This window comes from Mustela nigripes, chromosome 15, assembly GCF_022355385.1.
Source record: "Mustela nigripes isolate SB6536 chromosome 15, MUSNIG.SB6536, whole genome shotgun sequence".
Lineage (NCBI taxonomy): Eukaryota > Metazoa > Chordata > Mammalia > Carnivora > Mustelidae > Mustela > Mustela nigripes.
The window spans coordinates 24,412,557-24,432,539 of NC_081571.1; the positions used below are offsets into that span (position 1 = coordinate 24,412,557).

Here is a 19,983-nt window from a genome sequence, read left to right on the forward strand (position 1 = left end):
GTGTAACTCGAGAGCCTGCTCCGTTTCCACGGTCCACTCAGTTTCCCCCAGAAAAGCAGAGGTTGTACAGTGGCCACTGATGAAGCCCCCAAAGTCTATCTAGCGCACACGGTAAGAGAGGCCTTGACGCGTCAAATCTGAAGACTAACACTTAACACAAAACATGATTCTGTTTCTTTCTAGCGAACTGTCTGTGCCTAAACGGCTAAGGAGATGTTTCATATGTTCAACCCAATTTAATTTGCAGCACTATGTTAAATATCAAAAATAAATTGATGTTTTAAGCTATACCTCAGCATATTTTCCGTCAAACTTAAGTCTCTGAAAATCTAAATAACCATAAAAAGTTTTCTAGTATGCTTAAAAGAAAAAAAAAGTTGGGGGGTCCCCTGGGTGGCTCTGTCTGTTAAGCATCCAACTCTTGATTTCAGCTCAGGTCATGACCTCAGGATCCTTAGATCCCTGTATTGGGCTTCTTGCTTAGCAGGGAGTCTACTTTTTTTTTTTTTTTTTTTAAGATTTTATTTATTTATTTGACAGAGAGAGATATTACAAGTAGGCAGAGAGGCAGGCAGAGGGGAGGGCGGGGAAGCAGGCACTCTGCTGAGCAGAGAGCCTGACACGGGGCTCCATCCCAGTACCCTGAGATCATGACCTCAGCCGAAGGCAGAGGCTTTAACCCACTGAGCCACCCAGGTGCCCCAGGGAGTCTACTTATTATTGTTTCTCTCTCTCCCCGCCCAAATAAATAAAGCTTTTTAAAAAAAAAAAAGCTTTCCAGCATGCTAACAATATTGGAAATGTCAATTTATATTTTTCCAAAATGCTGTGGTTAATATAATACAACAGTGACCATAAGTCACTGTTTCTTTTTAAGTAGATGGCTTCAGGGGGATTTGGTTGTCTGGCTGGCTAGGTTTTAGTGTGATTTTCTTTTGGTTTTGTCTTTTGTTTTCAGCCTCTTAGACTTGCCTTTTTTTTTTTTTTTTTTTTTTTTTTTTTTAGACTTGCCTTTTTTGTTTTGAGCTCTAAGATGACTGTTGCTCAATTGACTCATTAATAAACAATGAATAAACAATTTAACATTGTTTATATTTTTTGTCACAATATTGTCTACAAATTGTCCTTTCCCAGAAAACATTCCTAAAAATCAGCATTTCTTTCATCCCTCCTTCCATGACAAGATAGAAGGGGTTTGAATTCCACTTCCCTCTGCCACCTGACTGGCTGTATGTCCTTGAGCAAGGAGTTAACCTTGGGGTTTCATTTTCCTCTCCTGTGAGATGAAGAAAATAATCCCTCCCTTGCAGAGCTGTGACGATGAGAAATCACATGTATAAAGAGCTCTGCACGTTCCCCGACACATAGTAAATCCTCCAAGAACGGCAGTTGCTGCTTGGCCCATCTACGGTCACGTTCCTGCCATTGAGTGTGTTTCTGTCACTCCACCCTGTGTCTCCCAAGGTGTGCAGAAATCCCTCCATAGCAATATCAGATTTTTTTTTTTAGCATAATGCACAGAATTGTGAGGAGGTGGGATGAAAGTGTACAAAGTGTGCTTTTAAATTAAATTAAATTAATTACTTTAAATTATTTGAAATCTGAACTTTATGTCTCTTTGCAACTTTCTGCTTTTTCCTTTTTGGGTAGGATTTTAGCTGATTTTTTTCCCCACGTCACGTGATCTATAATGATGCAGCAATTATATTTGTCTTGGTATTCTGTGTATATATGTATGGGTATATGTATATATATGGTCAATTCCTCCAGTTTTGCACATGCATTTACTACATGCAAAAATGTGAGGGTGTAGCTAGGAATATATACACACAAGTGTGAGAGTATGTGTGTGTGTGGGTGGGTGGGTGTGTAACAGAGAGAGAGAGAATCATTTATTGGCTGTACCCACCATGTACACATGCTGGAGGAATTCTACTCCATCATAATTTATTTTTCTATTATTGGATATGTAAGTTATTTCCAATTTTTTCTTTTGGAATTTGAAGGAGCTGCTACTAACAGGACTTCCTCCCAATTCCTCCTACTCTGGAGGAGATAACTAACTCCACTAACTAACTCTGGAGGAGATAACTAACTCAAGGTGTCCATTCACTAACAGTTAGTGAATGGACACCTTGACGGGCAGCACTCATCTGCACAGTGCTCCGTCTGCTGCCACCACCACTGTGTGTGCAGACCTGGGGCTGTGACAGGGCACCGTCCCCACAGTCAAGCCTGCTGACTATTACAACAGGTGGATCCAGGTCTGCTGCAGTCCATAGAAGGAAACCCTTTCTCACCAGGGTCAGCTCAGAAAAATCACTGATCCTGCTCAGCACATTAGGGAAGGGGGTGTCTGAAAACTAGGGACCCCAGAGAATGCCGTGGAACTAACTTGCTCTTTTGGGGGGTTCCCATGATAGAGGAACTAATTTGAATTTTGACTTCAGAGAGAACAGGAATGAATTCCCCTAGCGGGTTTTCTCATTTTAAAGTTCCAGTTCCAAAAGAATCCTGAATGTTCTACTGGGGGAAAAAAAAGTACGGGTTTCTACTAATAGAAGCAGTGCTCAATCAACATGTGGTGATAAGTAATAAAATGATATCAATAGCCAGTCTCATTGTCCTGGAACTTGAAAATTAATAGCACAAAAATGCATTAAATATTTTACATATCTAAATAGAAATAGGTGAGGGACACCTGGGTGGCTCAGTTGGTTAAGCAGCTGCCTTCGGCTCAGGTCATGATCCCAGCGTCCTGGGATCGAGTCCCGCATCGGGCTCCTTGCTCAGCAGGGAGCCTGCTTCTCCCTCTGCCTCTGCTGCCACTCTGTCTGCCTGTGCTCGCTCTCTCGCCCTCTCTCTCTCTGATTAAATAAATAAATAAATAAATAAATAAATAAATAAATAAATAGAAATAGGTGAGTTTTGCCCTTGTTGCTGCCTTCTTGATCTCTGTGAATTTATGTTGGGATCTTCTATATGCTTTTAGGAAGTTTTAATTAAATGTGTATTAAAGCATAAGAACTTGTTTTGGAAAACTTAAAAATTCTTGTTATGTTTTTAATTAAATTCTACATTCTATCTAGACAGGGTATTTAGCCTCTAAGCTTATAAAAGGGATTAGGTGAGGCTTATTTTCTTTCAACATTAAGGTGAATTAAGGATATAATTTAGGTGTGAGCTGAAGACAGTCAAATGTTCCTTTATGCTTTTGTTCAGTTTTCTGAGAGTTATGCCTTTAAGATCAGTCTACTTGTCTTTAGCTTTGAATGAGTGTGTTGTATGACTAGTCACCACAGATCACCACACAGTCCATTAACCCCTGAGCAGGAGGCGCCTGCGATGGCCCAGTTAAGCATCATTTCTGTGCTTCCCAGGATCCTAGGTACCTCTGTTTTAAACGTGGTTAAGAAAAAAACTAAAGGTTGAAATTCCTGAAAAATCTTTTAACTTGTGAGATATGGTTTTAAGCCATTAGGCATTCTTTTAAAATAAGTTATTAACGACATTTGGAATAGCTCATCATAGACTTTTTTTTTTTTTAAGATTTTATTTATTTATTTGACAGACAGAGATCACAAGTAGGCAGAGAGGCAGGCAGAGAGAGAGGAGGAAGCAGGCTCCCTGCTGAGCAGAGAGCCCGATGCGGGGCTCGATCCCAGGACTCTGGGATCATGACCTGAGCCGAAAGCAGAGGCTTTAACCCATTGAGCCACCCAGGCGCCCCTCATCATAGACTTTATTTGGATATTTATTAGATCGTGGTCACAATATAGTCACGGCTTGAAGAAATATACGTTAAACCCCATCTTTTAGGTGCTGTTTGTTTCACTAGTTAAATTATTCCTATCATAAATTTAACAATGATATGAATTAAAACCCTTTGTTGTTGTTGACATGAAACAGACTTGCATTTCACATCTTAAACTAAGAATGGAAATAATTTTGTGGATGTAAAGAAAATATTCTTCAGAAACTATATGTTTCAAATTAATGTACTTATAACATTCTTAGAAAAGCCAGATTTATAAAATCTATTGGCTATAGTAATTATATTTCACATAACTGTTCTTTTTCTAGGACTTACTAACCAGACATAAAGTGTTGGTCGCAGACTTCTTAGAACAAAATTATGACACTGTAAGTAGAAGTCCTTTTTGACATTTTACTTCATTTTCTTCCCCCTCGCCACCCCCCCGCCTTAGATCTGTGGACACTTGCTCCTCTTTATGATTTACAACAGACATGAACCATAATCTACCGGCACCCAACTTGTCTCTTTACCTGGTCATCAGGAAACTTTGTGGAAAATTGAGAAAGGCAGGAGATCGGGGCTTTCTCATTTTTCACACCTGTTTCTGTTGTATCTTGAGCTCCAGAAAATGACTGGCACCTGCTTACTTTGACCTTGATTTAAGAGCATCCACATTGCCCTCAAAGGGCAGTAGGTATCCATAAAAGAGCACTCCACCCTCACTAAAAGAAATCATTTTACTTGCTTGATAATTAGTTTTACTTGTAGAAATGCCAAAATATTTCTGTCTTCCAACTCCCTTCTCAAATGGTGACTCCAACCCATCCTTTTGAGATTCTGCTAAAACACGACTCTTCTAGAAGGCCTAGAAGGCTTTCCTTAATCCCACCCATTCACATTCCTGCACAAGCACTCCCTCCCCTGCCCTGCTGCCTCCATTTTCCACATTGTATTATGGTGTGTCTGTACCTTCCTGGCTGGTTCTTGAGCTCCCTGAGAGGCAGGAACCTGATCAGAAACTGTAGAGCTAGATGGAATGTTCAAGCCTCATTAGATGTCCATTGATAATGAGTGAAAATAAAAGAGCTACGATAGTTTATGACAAGACCCGCGGCATCAGCTCCTAATCTCTTCTATGGAATGAGTGATGTAAACGTTTTGTGCAGGAATGCTTTGCCTTCAGGAAATAGTACACAACAATAAGGAAGATTGTAAACTCATTCTCTTTGATCCCTTATTTACCCGATTTTGTCTTTGTACCTATAGTCACGTCTTGTGTAATTTGGTAGCTACACAGACACTAAGCCTGCTGCACTGACCTGAACACCAGCTCTGAGAACTCATGCTCCCTCAGACATTTCATACTTTCTGAGTTTCATATTTCTTTAAAAAGTAAACTATGAAATGGGAGCACATGACATCTGACTCTAAAATAATGAAAGTGGCATCCTGGGGAGTCAGTCATACCTTAGTCACATTGAAGTTTATGGTCACATATGGTTGCACTCGTGGAATTTAAGAAACAAACGAGCAAAGGAAAAAGAAGAGAGAAACCAAGAAACAGACTCTTAACTCTAGAGAACACACTGACGGTTACCAGAGGGGAGGTAGGTAGAGGGATGGAGGAAATAGGGGATGGGGCTTAAAGAGTGCACTCACTGGTCAGTATGAGCACCAGGAGATGTGTGGAACTGTTGAAGCACTACATTATACACCTGAAACTAAATAACACTGTACATTAACTATACTGGAACTAAAACTTTTAAAAACTTACCACAAAATTTGATAAATTTTGAGTCCCACAAAATCCTGACAGAATAAATAGTAAGGCCTTCCTATAAAAGAGTATAATTATTACGACTTTAATGTGAGCTACATGGTTTTGTTGTTACTTTTCACATTCTTAATTCCCTGTCAGTAATCATCCTCTGTGGGCACTTCTTGCCCTCATCACACCCGTGCACACACATCTCACACTCTGCCCTCTGAGGACCAGGAATGGTTTCCACCCTCCTTTGCCCCTGGACTCTCCTACCTTCAGTTCTCCGTTGGGCTTGTTCTTCCTACCTCCGTGGTCTCTGAGGCATGTCCTTGCCTGGTAGGAGGTCCACACTTAGCTTCCCCAGCGTCTGGCACTCTGTGTGAAAATGAAGGACCTGGACAATGGTTGACAGCCACAGTGGGAAACAGGGCCCAAACCCCAGCATCCCCCAGCTTTTGTCGAGAGTGGAAGTCCTCCAGAGAGACCAGCTGGAGGTGGCAAAAGTTGCCCTATTCCTCTGTCTACACTATGAACTTGGCAGTTTGATTCTTCATGGGGTATCATGTGAAGCCCTAAGTGTGTTTAATTTTCTCCTAAATTTTTCTTGTGCTAATAGCTACCAGCTAGCTACCAACTTCTCTAAAATGGCATCAAATGTGTTATTTTGTTACCCATTTAATAGATGAGTTAATAAGATGTTTTATTCAATAGAATGTATTGAAAAGACTCAGATACTCCATTTTTCTTCTCAATTTTTAATTTGCAAAACTAAAATTAAGTGGACAAGTACATCTGTTGTATCACTTGGCCCTCCTACCCCCCAGTATCTTTATGTGTAAATGAGGATGGCGAAATGGGGGAAAGCTCCCTGTGGACAGTGTGATCAGCACTAGGTTATTAAGCACAGAGACAGATGCAAAGCACCGCTGTTGGGCTGCCCTGGCCTGGCGAGTTGGGGATTTGCCTTTGAAGCAAGAGGGAAAGCAACCCTAATGCAGAGAAACCACTGCTAGTTTTATGCTCTAATATTTATTTTCTTTTTATTAGATTTTTGAAGACTATGAGAAATTGCTGCAGTCTGAGAATTACGTGACTAAGAGACAATCTATAAAGGTAATATGAAATTTCTTTAAGTTATCAGTTGATATCTTACTGGTAAATGATTGCTCTGAGTGGACCAGTACATAAGGAAAAATGAAGGTGTCCCCTTTTTTTGTAACTTGGAAAATATGCTTCATGTTATGACTGTACTTTGTAGCAAAACAGTGTAAATGCCCTGACTCAAAGACTTTTTGGAAGTATGAGTATAAACAATATGTACATGATAAAGTAGAATTTAGTATATTGCAGCTCCGAAAGAAAATCAAGCTTAAGTTAATTTAAATACAACCACAGTTCTCTCCTTGGGCGTGTTTTCTGGAGATGAAAATCAATCACTCTTAGCTTGAAATTAAGATCTGAATTACCATTTACAAGGAAGAATCAGCAAGGTTCTCCTGTAGTTCTTTCGGTGTATCTGAAACAGGAAAAAATGACCCTATTTCTCTTAGACATTTCTCTGTAAACTAGACTTTGTAGGCTATTTTACAGAGAAGGGGAGAAGTAAAGGTTTTGTAATGGGGCTTACCCTCATCTGAGAAGCACTTACCCCCAGATTTGTAACAAATTTTTCAAAAGTTTTTTGGTGTTTTTTCTTTTTCTTTTTCTTTCTTTCTTTTTTTTTTTTTTTTTACCATTTTGCACTGCTGGATTTCATATTCTGAGCATTCTTGGTAGTGTTTTACCGTAGGTCATCTTTAACACCTCCACCATTTAACATGACATTTTCAAATTGTATTTCTAGCAAAGATTCTGAAATATGAAAATAGTCACTCTTAGAGTAACTATTAACTTAGTGTTAAAAGAATAATCTTTAATAATCTTTAATAAATTTGGGTACTCGATCATGGACCCAAAACTGTGCTTTTTTAAAAATGCTAGTATTATTACACTGAAACAGACTTTGGAAAGAGGTTAAAAGATGGTATCACCAGCTGGAAAAGAAAATAAAGTCAATTCCCAATTATTTGCAAATAGCTTAGTTGGATCAATTATTGGAGGTGGTGAGGAGAGTGATAGGGCTTTCCATTTGGTCAACAAATATTTATGTGCTCCTATTCCTAACATTACAGTGACAGCCAAGAACAAAATTAAGTCACACCCCAATGGACCTCACATTCTGTTGGAGGGGAACAAACAACACATAAATAAAAAGATAAATATATAACTCTCAGGTGATTTTAGGACAATTAAGGAAGGTACAAGGGCACGAAGTGATCACAGGTGATGGGGTGTTTGTGTGTAAACAAATGGCATTTGCTATTGGAGATTCTATCACCTATGAAATGCCTGTAGAAGTTCACTGTCCCCCAGCCCAGACAGCCCAGCAAAGTAGGGCCACATAGTGAGTAGCCTTCCCTCCTGGGAGCGCCTGGGTGGCACAGTCGGTTGAACGTCCCACTCTGGGTTTCGGCTCAGGTCATGATCTGCGGGTCTTGAGATCAAGCCCCACACAGGGCTCCACACTCAGTACAGAGTCTGCTTGGGACTCTCTCTCCCTCCCCTACCTCCCAGCCTGGCTTCAACTAAATAAATTAATTTTCTAAAAAAGTGCCTAGAAGCAGGTCAAGAGGAGGTAGGACTGCTCCAGTGGGAGTGGGATGTCCATTAGAGCTGCATCTCTATCTACCCTTCAGATCCCACCCAGATAGTCCAAAGAATGTTATTGGCAGGTATTAACTGACTGGCTTTGTCAAGCACTTATATGATTTTTGGGCTTACTAAACATCACATATTAGTTTTACATGTTGGGATAATGACATTCATAGAACAATGTGTTTGGTTCTAAATATTGAATACACTTTTTTAAAAAGATTTTATTTATTTGTTTGACAGACAGAGATCACAACTAGGCAGAAAGGCAGAGAGAGAGAGAGAGAGAGAGGAAGCAGGCTCTCTCCTGAGCAGAGAGCCCAATGTGGGCCTCAATCCCAGGACCCTGGGATCACAACCTGAGCCGAAGACAGAGGCTTTAACCCACTGAGCCACCCAGGTGCCCCTTGAATACACTTTTAACTGAAGTGATAAACAAAGTGTATTTTGTGTGACATTTTTATCAATTCACTTTACCCCTGACTTTGCCTTAGCTGTGATCTGCCTTCCCCTGAATTTGTGCCCTTGCTGTTCCAGCATTACGCACTGGCGGCGGGGCCGGGAGTCAGCATGCTAATTTCAGCCAGTCATTCAGCACTCTTTATTGAGTTTCCCCTTGTGTGGAAAGCCATACATGGTGATCTACAGAGAAACATACCTTGGGGGGCACCTGGGTGGCTCAGTGGGTTAAGCCTCTGACTTCAGTTCAGGTTATGATCTCAAGGTCCTGGGATCAAGCCCCACATGGGGCTTTCTGCTTGGCAGGGAGTCTGCTTCCCCCCCTCTCTCTTCCTGCCTCTCTGCCTACTTGTGATCTCTCCCTCTCTCTGTGTTAAATAAATAAATCAAATCTTTAAAAAAAAAAAAAAGAAGAAGAAGAAAGAAAGAAAGAAAGAAAAGAAAACAAAACATACCTTGGGTTCACTGCTCTTGCTGCTGGAGCCTGGATTGAGGAGATCGAGCTTCAGACAAAGGCAGTGACATCATGCCATGCTCTCCCAGGTCCAGAAAGCTTGTTAAAAGCATTTGAAGATAAGGCTGAATCCTGTTGCCACAGCTGCATACCTGAAGAACAGAATTCCTTATTTGTGAAGGGCTTTACAGCACAGCCAAAGCAGGGGAGCTGGTCTGTATTATAGGACATCATTGCCCTCGGAGGGAAGGAGAAACGGAACAGTAAACAGACCTGACAGTGCTCTGAGATCTCTCATACGTTTTCTAAATCCTCCCTCTTTTTTAGTGGGAATCCATAAGGTCCTGAACCAAAGTAGCAGCATTGGTATAAACTAAGGCTATGGAACTAAAGTGGGATCAAGAAAGCTGAGAGTCAGAGACTTTAGAATTTATCCTTGTCCCATTTTTCAACAGTGACAGGAACTGGTGATAGAAATTTTTCTGTTGATTGACTGTCTCTAGGGCCTTAGGTGAAGTTACAAAGCTAACAGGTGTTCCTCTAACCATCTCCCTTCTGGGTCTTCTTCCCACTTCTTCCTTCATGTTCCGCTGTTGTCCCTTCCTACTCCTGTGCCCATTGCACTCATTCTGCTCTCAGGGTGTCATCAGCTCCCTGGCAGGACGCATTCGCACTTGAAAATAGAAGCCTGTTAATTCAGCGCGTGTGTGATTGGTACAATATGGAATCGAAATTTGGTGGGTAGTAAAGGGCAGTGAGAAGGTTCCTTCCTCACTGCTCTCTGCTGCCACCTGGCTCTCGGCTTCCCAGCCCCCTTTCCGCGTGGCTCTGTGGCCAGACACCTCCGCACTGTACCCAGCAGCACAGGCAAGGAGCAACCGAGTCCACGTGGCGTACTGAAACGTTTCCTTTCCCACTTGATTGTGCTTCCTCCTTACGTGCGGATGCCCCAGCCCACTCAGAAGGCCTCTTTCCTGTTCTTTGCTAAGCCACCCAGATATACTATGTTGGCTGCTACTCTTGCCTAAAATCTTTTACAGTGGCATGTCTCACAAATATTTTATTTGCAGTGAGGTAAAACCGAACACTGGTTGGACACCAAAGGAAACTAGTAAAAGACAGATGAAGGATATCTAAGAATGTAGAAATTGTTAAAATGGGTACTAAAGATTTGGCTTCTTTGAATGCTAGATTATAGGCAGAGACATCACTAAAATGGTCTTATTTCCCTGTATTCAAGGAGAGAGTTGTGTACTCCTGTCCTTAATAGAAAAATGTTGTTTTGGAGAGCTCTGCTGGTGCACTGTTGGCTTTTCCTTTTGAGAATTAGGTCTATGGTAGCAGTATGTTCTGTTTTGACCCAGCCATGTTTATATCTCTGAATTCTGTAATATTTTATACATAGATGTTTCATCATTTTAGAAAATAAGAGAGTTTAGATTCTTTTAAGAGCATACTTACAGTATTCTGTAAGTGATAAGCCGTCTTAAAGCTAGGCTATTTTCTGACTCCCCTTGCTTCCCGCTGTCTTTTGGTAATCATATTCTAAATTTTCCTGAACTACCTTGGGATGCTTAGATTCCTGATGTCAATAAAAAATGATTAACAGAGAAATTCCTTCCCCTCACATGACAGAGCTTAGGAATTTATTTCTTACTATCTTCAAAGCCATTTAATTACTAGCAAGAAAGATTGTAAATCAAAAGAAGCTTGGTAGAATTTGGGGGGTTGTTTCTGGCTCTGGTCAATTTCATTGAAACACTAAGTTTAAAAAAACCTCATTATTTCTACTTGCTGTGCTTGGCTTTACTCTGTAATATTGAAGCCTATAAAATCTAATATAGAGAACTAAAAACAATTTTTTCCATTTTATCATCTTAAATGCATTGTATTAAGATGAAATGCAGCATTTTGTCATTATCAGTATTAATTAAAATAGATTAACATTTAATGGCTAAGAGTCAGTGTTGGTCAAATGATTTAACACGATTGTTTTAGAAAAGTAGTGAAATTATATTAGCAAAGGACAGATTGGATAAAACTTACATGTAAGCATCCCTTTGTAATAAAAATTAAAGTGACTTAACTTAATCTGAATTTAACTTATAAATGTCACTTCAGCAAATTCTTGAGTGTGTGTGTGTTTGCACAAATTTTAAGGGTAAATTTTTTTAATGCAATATATTGTTGAAAGACCTTTTGATATGCTTATGTGTGTACTATATATGTATTTGTATACATGTGATATGTATTATATTTGATTTCTATATATGTTTTGTATAAAAATATCTTTATATCAATATAGAATCTGTAGGTAGATATACAGATTTATATCTGCAATGAAGCATAGCTATATAAATGCCCATGTAAATCTTATGTGGGTATATAAATCCTGTCAGCTTTACAACCAAAAATGGCTGGGTCTTTTTTTGAGAGTCTGGGAGCCATCCTGCTGACATGTAAACGTGTAGGAAGGTGGCACGCCTGTGTCCCCGATGTCATTGGGGAAATTACCCTTGGTGCTTCTCTCTGAGCTGTAACCATTTGCTTGTCAGAGACCTAAGAGTTTTATGATTCTCTTCATTACCTGAATAAAGGCAATTAGCTAAAACAAGTAGCTTCCTTAGCGGCCAGGTGGGTCAGAGGGAACTGTGAGGGGTGCATACCGAAAGGCACTGTCAAGCCCTCCGACCGGGAATGGTTTACCTTTCCTCTTGAGAAGACATGTATGTAGGGGATCATGGCTGCTTGGCCATATAAATCAGGTGGAGTTTTATCTGTCTTCCTAATGTCTTTTGCACAGATCACCTATAATGTTGTGTTGCGAATATGCTTATTCAATCATCGAACTGCTTTCTTTCTTCTCTGCATTTTGTGGACTTTATTTCCCCCAGCAGCACTCACACACATCACACAGTTAAGCTGTAAAGGGGACAAACACAAACAAGAGTTCATACGCGTCCACACGGAGCTTATGTTCCAAAGAGGCGAGTAAGTCTGTACTGTAAGGCAGAGTGAGGACAACTGGGGAGAAACAGAGCACAGAGTAGGGGTAGAATGGTGGTTCGCAGGGGCTGGGAGGCAGGGGGATGGGAGGTGTTGGTCAGTGGGTTCACACTTTCAGGTATGAGAAGACTAAGTCCTGAGGATCCCATGTACAGCCTGGTGACTACAGTGAAGAGTACTGTGCTGAGTGCTTGAAATTTGCTGAGAGATCTTAGGCGCTCTCACCACACACCAAACCAAAGGGCAGCTGTGAGGGGGTGAATGTGTTAATTAACCTGATCGTGGTCAGTATTTCACGATGTAAATATATTTCAAATCATCATGACGTGCTCTTCAAATATAGGCAGTTTTGTCAATTATGTCTAAATAAAGCTGAGGGAAACACTGGGGTCAAGGAGAGTGAGGCCACAGAGGCAGAACAACGAGGAAAGGAAGCAGAAGCGACTCCGGAGCACAGAGACCTTTGAATCCCATCTTAAGGAGTTTAATTTTCTCCCCCTGAATCCATAGGCATCCAGGGACTCATTTGTTTATTCGTGCTCTCCCTCGGTGGGATTAGTAACGTGAATAGGACTGAGCTTCAGGAAGGTGTGTTTGGCACAACAAGCGGGAGGGATTGGGTTGGGTCTAGCCTGGAGAAGGGACCGTTCAGCGCGCTTGCCCAGGAGCAGGTGAGAGGCAATGCAGGCTGCAAAGAGGGCACTGGCAATAAAAGCAGAAGGAAGAATGCTGGAGACATTTACAAACAGAAAATTGGCAGACCTTGGATGTAGATTTGATGCAAGGGAAAGAAGGAGCCAAGGAAGATTTCAGCTCTTCCCGAGGAGCCTGGCTGGCCATGGCGTCGTTAACAAAGAGGGGAAGGAACTGGTTTCAGAGATGCCAAGTGTGACTGGCCAGCAAAGCGATCCACTGGGCCACCAGATGGGCAGTTAGAAGCATTGGTATAGACCTCAGGAAAAAACTGAGACTCCGAGGGTAGGTTTGGGAGACATCTCCCTAAATGTTACAGTTGAAGCCAGGGGCATAGATGAGACTGGAGAGAGAAGAAAGATCAGAGATTCACGTATACCACTTGGAAAACGCCTACATGTATAGAGCAGAAGGAAGGAGAACAGTAACACAGGAGCAAAGGAACAAGCTGCAAGAGATAAGAAACCAGAAGAATGCAGAGGCCTTGAAACCAAGAGCAAAAAAGTTTCCAGGAGAGTGTGCAGTTAGCTTTAGATGCTGCAGAGAGATTAAGGAAAATGAAGATGAACAGTTTACATGACTACTGTCCCGTGTTTGAGACTAACCAGCTAACATCCAACATGGTCATTATGTCTTATAATTAACAACCATTATTTTTGTGCACTAACATAACCTTAAGGTATGCAGTTCTTATTTGTTAAATAGACAAAAGATGCATTACAGGCAAGGTCGTTGTTTACTGGCAGCCAAACACACTCACACACACACACACACACCCCACTACATGCACACCTCTTGGGTTCTGTTGCTGGACTGTATTGTGATAGCCAGCCAGCCCATAGTTCCATGTGTTTTCTTCACCCATCCAGGATTTCTGTAAGTGTCAGTACCATGAGGCTTCCAGAAAAAGTCTGGTGAATAGAATTCGAAATAAGTCGATCATATACAAAACTTTGTGAAGGGTACATTTCAGCTGCCTTGTTGCTGATGTTTTAGGAATTGCTACCCCTGTATGAGAATAAAAGTTTATGAGTAAAGAGCGGTCAACTGTGCTCCTAGTTGAAGACTACTCTTGGATATTTTTATTTTGTTTTAAATTGTCTTGGTCTGTTTATGCTGCTATAATAAAAATGCCACAGACTGGGTGGCTTAAGCAACATTTATTTTTCATAGTTTTGGAGGCTATGCAATCCAAGATCAAGGTGCTGGCAGTAAGAGAGCTCTCTGGGTATCTTTGATAAGAACACCTGTCCCATTCCTGCGATCCTTCCTTTCCAGAGGTCCTACCTCCCAATACCTTCACATTTGGGGTTAGGATTTCAGCATGTAGATTTTAGGGAGGCACAGACATTCAGCTCATAACATGGAATAATGCTGCATTTGGAGGGAGCTATTAATTTGTCATCAGAAAATGTTTTGTTTTACTCTTTTAAAAAAACTTGCTTAATATGGATTCAGGGTTAATGCCCGCCCCCCACCCCCCAGCTATTTAGCTGGTTTTGTAACAAAAGTTAAGGGGAAGGTAAGACTCACTTGACATAACCTGTTTTCCCCAGTGAGCTACTAGAGTACATTTATTCAGGGAAGGGAGGTATAACTGTAGAATTAATTTGGTTATTCTTTCTTATTCTACCATAATGCCTAAGAAGCAATGCAGTGCTGGGAAGCAAGATTAAAGTGAGCAATGAAAATAATAAATTCGTTTCTGGCTAGCTCTGGGTGAGAGCTACAAAGAGAGCTTTTTTAAGCTGCAGCAATGACTGGCTTTAAAAAAAAACTCAGAAATGCATTAATCACCAACTTTAGCAAAGCTGTGTGAAAAGCTTAAAATAACTTAATAATAACTACGCCTTTCATGCCTGTGCTAAATGCTAAGATGCACTTAAGGCCTCTTCATTTTTTTTCACATCAACATTCCTAACCACATCTATAGTTTGTTTTTCATAGAGAAGTGCGATAGATTTTGAATCAGATGATTTTCACATAGATTATATCTCTGATTTTGGGGTTTTTTTGTTTGTTTCTTTGTTTCTTGTTTTTTGTTTTTGTAGCTGTTAGGTGAGCTGATCCTGGACCGACACAACTTTGCCATTATGACAAAGTACATCAGCAGGCCAGAGAACCTCAAACTGATGATGAACCTCCTTCGAGATAAAAGTCCCAACATTCAGTTTGAAGCCTTCCATGTCTTTAAGGTAAAGTGCCGCAGAAATAACCAGGGCATTTGTTTTTTTCGCTTTCCAGTGGCAAACTCCCTGCTGTTTACTCCTTTATACTTGAGAGAAAATGAAATAGGCAGTCTTTCCATTTTGCATGACTTGGACGAAATTTTAGAGTTATTTTAATGAATGCCCATTTGTTTCTAATCCCTATCTCTAAATATTTTCATTTTTTTCCACTGAGAAAATAGGTGGATACTGTTTCCCAAAAGTTACTAAAATAATCAGCGATAGAGCCCGAATCCAAATCCCGAGTGTTGGAATTTGAATGCTTCGCTTTCTGCCTTAAGTGTTTCTTTGAGCCTTAAATGAAGCACTGAAAAAATACCAGGGTACTGCTCCCTTTTATTACTTGTTTAGAAATATTTTTTAAGTGTATTTTGCTGTGAATGGAAAGTAGCTCCCCATAACACCGGTTTCTTCTGGAGCTGTATTCACATGGTACACAAAATTAATATCTTAATTTTATCACTTAATGCTTTGCCAGAAGTGAACACTAATCCATTATTGTTATGTATGGGTTTTAGAGCCAGGAGTTTTATTGGCCCAGTTAATCATTGGGTTTGTTTACTCTAGTTTACTTAAACATTTCTGTTTTTTTATATTTAGGTTATTTCCATTTTTTTTCCTACTGAGAGGAATGCCATAATGAGCATTTTCTATATCCAGCTGGGTTATTTTTTTTTTTCCATATTTAGGATTATTTTCTTAGGATAGATATCTGGAATAGAATTAAGAGGAGAATCCCATCAATTATCATATGGTTTCACTTATTTGTGGAGCATAACAAATAGCATGCAGGACATGGAGAGATAGAGAGGAGAAGGGAGTTGGGGAAATTGGAAGGGAGTTGAACCATGAGAGCCTATAGACTTTGAAAAACAATCTGAGGGGTTTGAAGGGGCGGAGAGGGTGGGAGGTTGGGGGAACCAGGTGGTTGGTTTTAGAGAGCGCATGTACTGCATGGAGCACTGGGTGTGGTGCAAAAATAATGAATATTGTTATGCTGAAAATAAATAAGAAATAAATTTAAAAAAAAAAAAAGAGGAGAATCCCAGGCTTTTTTGGGGTATTTATAATGTCTACTCAGTGACTGAATTTTTAAATCTGTAAATGGGAGAGACATGGCAGTTTCTAAGGTATATAATTGTTGCTTTGAGAGGTTAATAAAAAAATTTTGTTTTAGTCCATCTTTCATCTACCAGGTCTGTATTGTCCAGAGAGTCACTAGAGCAATTCAAATACCAAATTAACTTATAAATTCCATTCAGTGATGTTCAAAATCCCAACAGGACTTCTCCTGGCCCTTGACAAGCTGGTTCTAAAATTTGTGTGGTAGAACAATGGCCTAAGATTAGCTGTGGCCACAAAACATAATAGGAAGTATTTAGTTAACTACATCAAATTTAGAACTTCTGTTCAAAAAGACAGAATAAGGGACACCTGGGTGGCTCAGTTGGTTGGGCTGCTGCCTTCAGCTCAGGTCATGGTCCCAGCGTCCTGGGATCGAGTCCCACATCGGGCTCCTTGCTCGGCAGGGAGCCTGCTTCTCCCTCTGCCTCTGCCTGCCATTCTGTCTGCCTGTGCTCTCCCCCTCTCTCTCTGATAAAAAAATAAAATCTTTAAAAAAAGAAAAAAGACAGAATAAGCAAAGTGAAAAGACGGGATAGAATGTGATACATATAACTAACAAATCATTCAGAGAAAGAATTCAATAGAAAAGTGGGCAAAGGAGGCAGTTGGTCATTTACAGATGAGGGAAACTGAAAGATAAGTAGGGGAAGATGATCATCCTACTAAGTAACACTGGCAATTGCCATTGAAATATCAATGAGGTATTATTTTACATTCTTTGGTAAATTCTTTAATGGTAAAATGTTTTAAGTCTGACAAAAAATTATTGGAAAGGTTGGAGGGCTGTCTATATACTATAAGTTGGTACAACCACTTTGAAGAGCAATTTAGTAAAATAACTGAAGGTATACCTATCCTTCAATCCTGAAATCTCATCTCTCAGCAATTTTTTTTTTTTTAAGTAGGCTCCACACCCAGCAGGGAGCCCAATGCAGGGCTTGAACTCATGACCCTGAGATTAAGACCTGAGCTGAGATTAAGAGTCAGACACTTAACTGACTGAACCACACAAGCGCCCCCTCAGCAATTTTTTAGAGATACTCTTCTACATGTGCACAAGGAATCGTGCGCAAAAATGTTTATCACAACATTGTTTAGAATAGTGTAAAATGAGGAAAAAAACACAAATGGTCATCAACAGGAGATGGGGAAAATAAATTGTGTTATATTCGTACAGTAACATGTAGTAATGGGTTAAAATTAATTGAGTTATATAGATCAATGTGGGCAAATCCCAGACATCAAGTGGAAGAAACAAATGTGAAAAAGATGTTATTCATTTAAAGTTTGAAAACATGCAAAACAGCACTATATATGGATTCAGACTTATGCAGTTATAGTCTAATAGCCTGTATGAGGTTGGTAAATAGCAAATTTAGGACAGCAGTCACCTCAGCAAGGAAGGATAGGGAGGAGGATGGCATCATGAAGAGGAGACAATAGCTTCCAATTACATCTGTAGTGTTTTATTTTATTAAAAAATAAGGAAAGGGGCACCTGGGTGGCTCATTGTGTTAAGCCTCTGCCTCAGGTGCATCGGGCCCTCTGCTCAGCGGGGAGCCTGCTTCCCCCCTCTGCCTGCCTCTCTGCCTACTTGTGATCTCTCTCTGTCAAATAAATAAATAAAATATTTTTAAAAAATCTGAAGGCAAGTATGGCAAAAATTTTAGATTTTGATAGAGCACATAGTGGGAACACGAGTCTGATATGTTTTGTTATACTCTGCTCTATGTCAGAGTTATTTCATACAAAATAAATACAAATCAGAAGAAACACAAATTGATGGCTTTGGCACTGGAAGATGTCTACACAGTAGGAATGATAAACCCTCTCAAGAACTCTCTGACCCAAGAAACTATAGAAGGCTGTGTGTCATGTCCTTCAGCTCCCATGAAATTTTAATATATCCTCCTAGATGAGAACAAGCTTCATTTAATTTTGTTCAAAATGCAGTGTTATGGAAGTATTCAGTGGGTGGTCAAATAGAAATAACCTACTTCCGTCCTCAGAATTTGGATCCTCTCATCACTGGACAGAGTAGGTGCATTTAAAAATAGCTGACCACTTGTTTACTTGTATGTGTATGAACTGGGCCTACCGTGTACCCTATGTTTCCACCACCAAAGTATAAACTGAATTGTTCACTTGCCAAATACAATATTTTGTTATTTAGAAAAAGTAATGAGTCCTAGAGGTTTTTTTTTTCACAGTTGTGTATTAATAGTTGTTCTCCCCCCCCCCCAAAAAAAACACCTTCCATAAGGTGCAAAAACTGTGGAACACACTGCTAAAAATGTCTTTGCCAGATTATTTTCATTAGCTTGCTGGTAACTTCAAGGAATTGAATGAGATACCATTTCATGTTTTTTTTGTGCTGTGGACAAGCAGGATGGTGTGGTGGGTGGGAAAGAACTGGATGGAAGCCAAGAAACCTGGGTCTTCGTTCTGGCCTAGTTGCCACCAGTGACTTTGGGCAAATCCATCTGGATCTGTTTCCTCATTTGTAAAGTACAAGAGGTACATTCAAGTCAGTAGTCTGGTTCTAAGATACTAGGTTCTATGAGACCTTTGTCTCTGTGATCCTGGCTTTTCCAGAGATGTGTCTGATAGGAACTCAAGTATCCGGTATGAGCCGAGCTCCCTTTCCTTTCTCTGTTAACTTCCTTCATAGCAAAGACCATGATGCTACTTCCTACCATCCTTGGGGATGGGGTGGTCTGCACCTTTTGGCTCATCTCTTAGAACTGCTGGAACTGGGGCACCTGGGTGGCTCAGTGGGTTAAGCCTCTGCCTTTGGCTCAGGTCATGATCCCAGCATCCTCTGACAGAGCCCCACATCGGGCTCTCTGCTCAGCAGGGGGCCTGCTTCTCACTCCCCACCCTGCCTCTCTGCCTACTTGTGATCTCTCTGCCAAATAAATAAATAAAATCTTTAAAAAAAAAAAAAAAAAAAAAGAACTGCTGGAACTCAGGCATGGGCGGGACAGAAATATTCCCGAGTGTACTACTCCGTCTCTCAGATCCTCGCAGTTGGCTGCAATAGGTCTTTCCACGAAAACAAGAAGCTCCAACCTCACCCTTTCCAAAATACAATGGCCGGTTTGACAATTCACCTTAAAAAAAGATACAGAACAAGAAACATCCTAGTTGAGAATCATTTCCCTGTGGTCTTACTGAAAAGAATGCAGAATTACAAATTAATTCGGTGAAAGCCTAACCATCCTGCTTCCTTACCCACTTCCTTAAGGACCTGTTTTTTCAGCAGGCGAACCTCTCCAGTCACGATATACGAAATCTAAGTCTACTGACGGAGAAAACCGTTGAGCCAGGTAAATTTAGGAATCAGCTTTAAGCTGATATAATATTAGTAATTTTTTCTAAAAAATGTTAACAGGGAAGAAGTATTCATATCAACTTAATGTTTCATCATTAAGAGTGCTCAATGGCGGCATGCCTTTATCTGAATTCTTTTTTTCCCTTTATTTCACTGAGTAGTGGAGGAGAAAAAGTGAAACCTGACTTCACCTCTCTTTTCTACTTTTTAAAATACTTTAAAAATTCATAAAATAGGAGTATCTGAGTGGCTCAGTGGGTTAAGCCTCTGCATTTGGCTCAGGTCATGATCCCAGGGTCCTGGGATTGAGCCCCACATTGGGCTTCCTGCTCAGCAGGAAGCCTGCTTCCCCCCTCTCTGCCTGCCTCTCTGCCTACTTGTGATCTCTGTCAAATAAATAAATAAATAAAATATTTAAAAATAAAATAAAAATAAAAATTCATAAAATAATAAAGCCTATGTTTATCTATAGAA

General features: G+C 40.3%; 1 protein-coding gene across 14 annotated transcripts in view; it reads left to right on the plus strand.

Annotated features, from left to right (window-relative positions):
• Positions 1-19,983, plus strand: part of CAB39L (calcium binding protein 39 like) — a 123,270-nt gene that overhangs the window by 95,226 nt on the left and 8,061 nt on the right. For all 14 annotated transcript variants that reach the window (XM_059377919.1, XM_059377923.1, XM_059377915.1 and 11 more), the window contains 3 exons: positions 4,084-4,143; positions 6,567-6,632; positions 14,874-15,017. In XM_059377919.1, the coding sequence (XP_059233902.1) occupies positions 4,084-4,143; positions 6,567-6,632; positions 14,874-15,017 (270 nt within the window). The remainder of the gene's footprint in view (positions 1-4,083; positions 4,144-6,566; positions 6,633-14,873; positions 15,018-19,983) is intronic.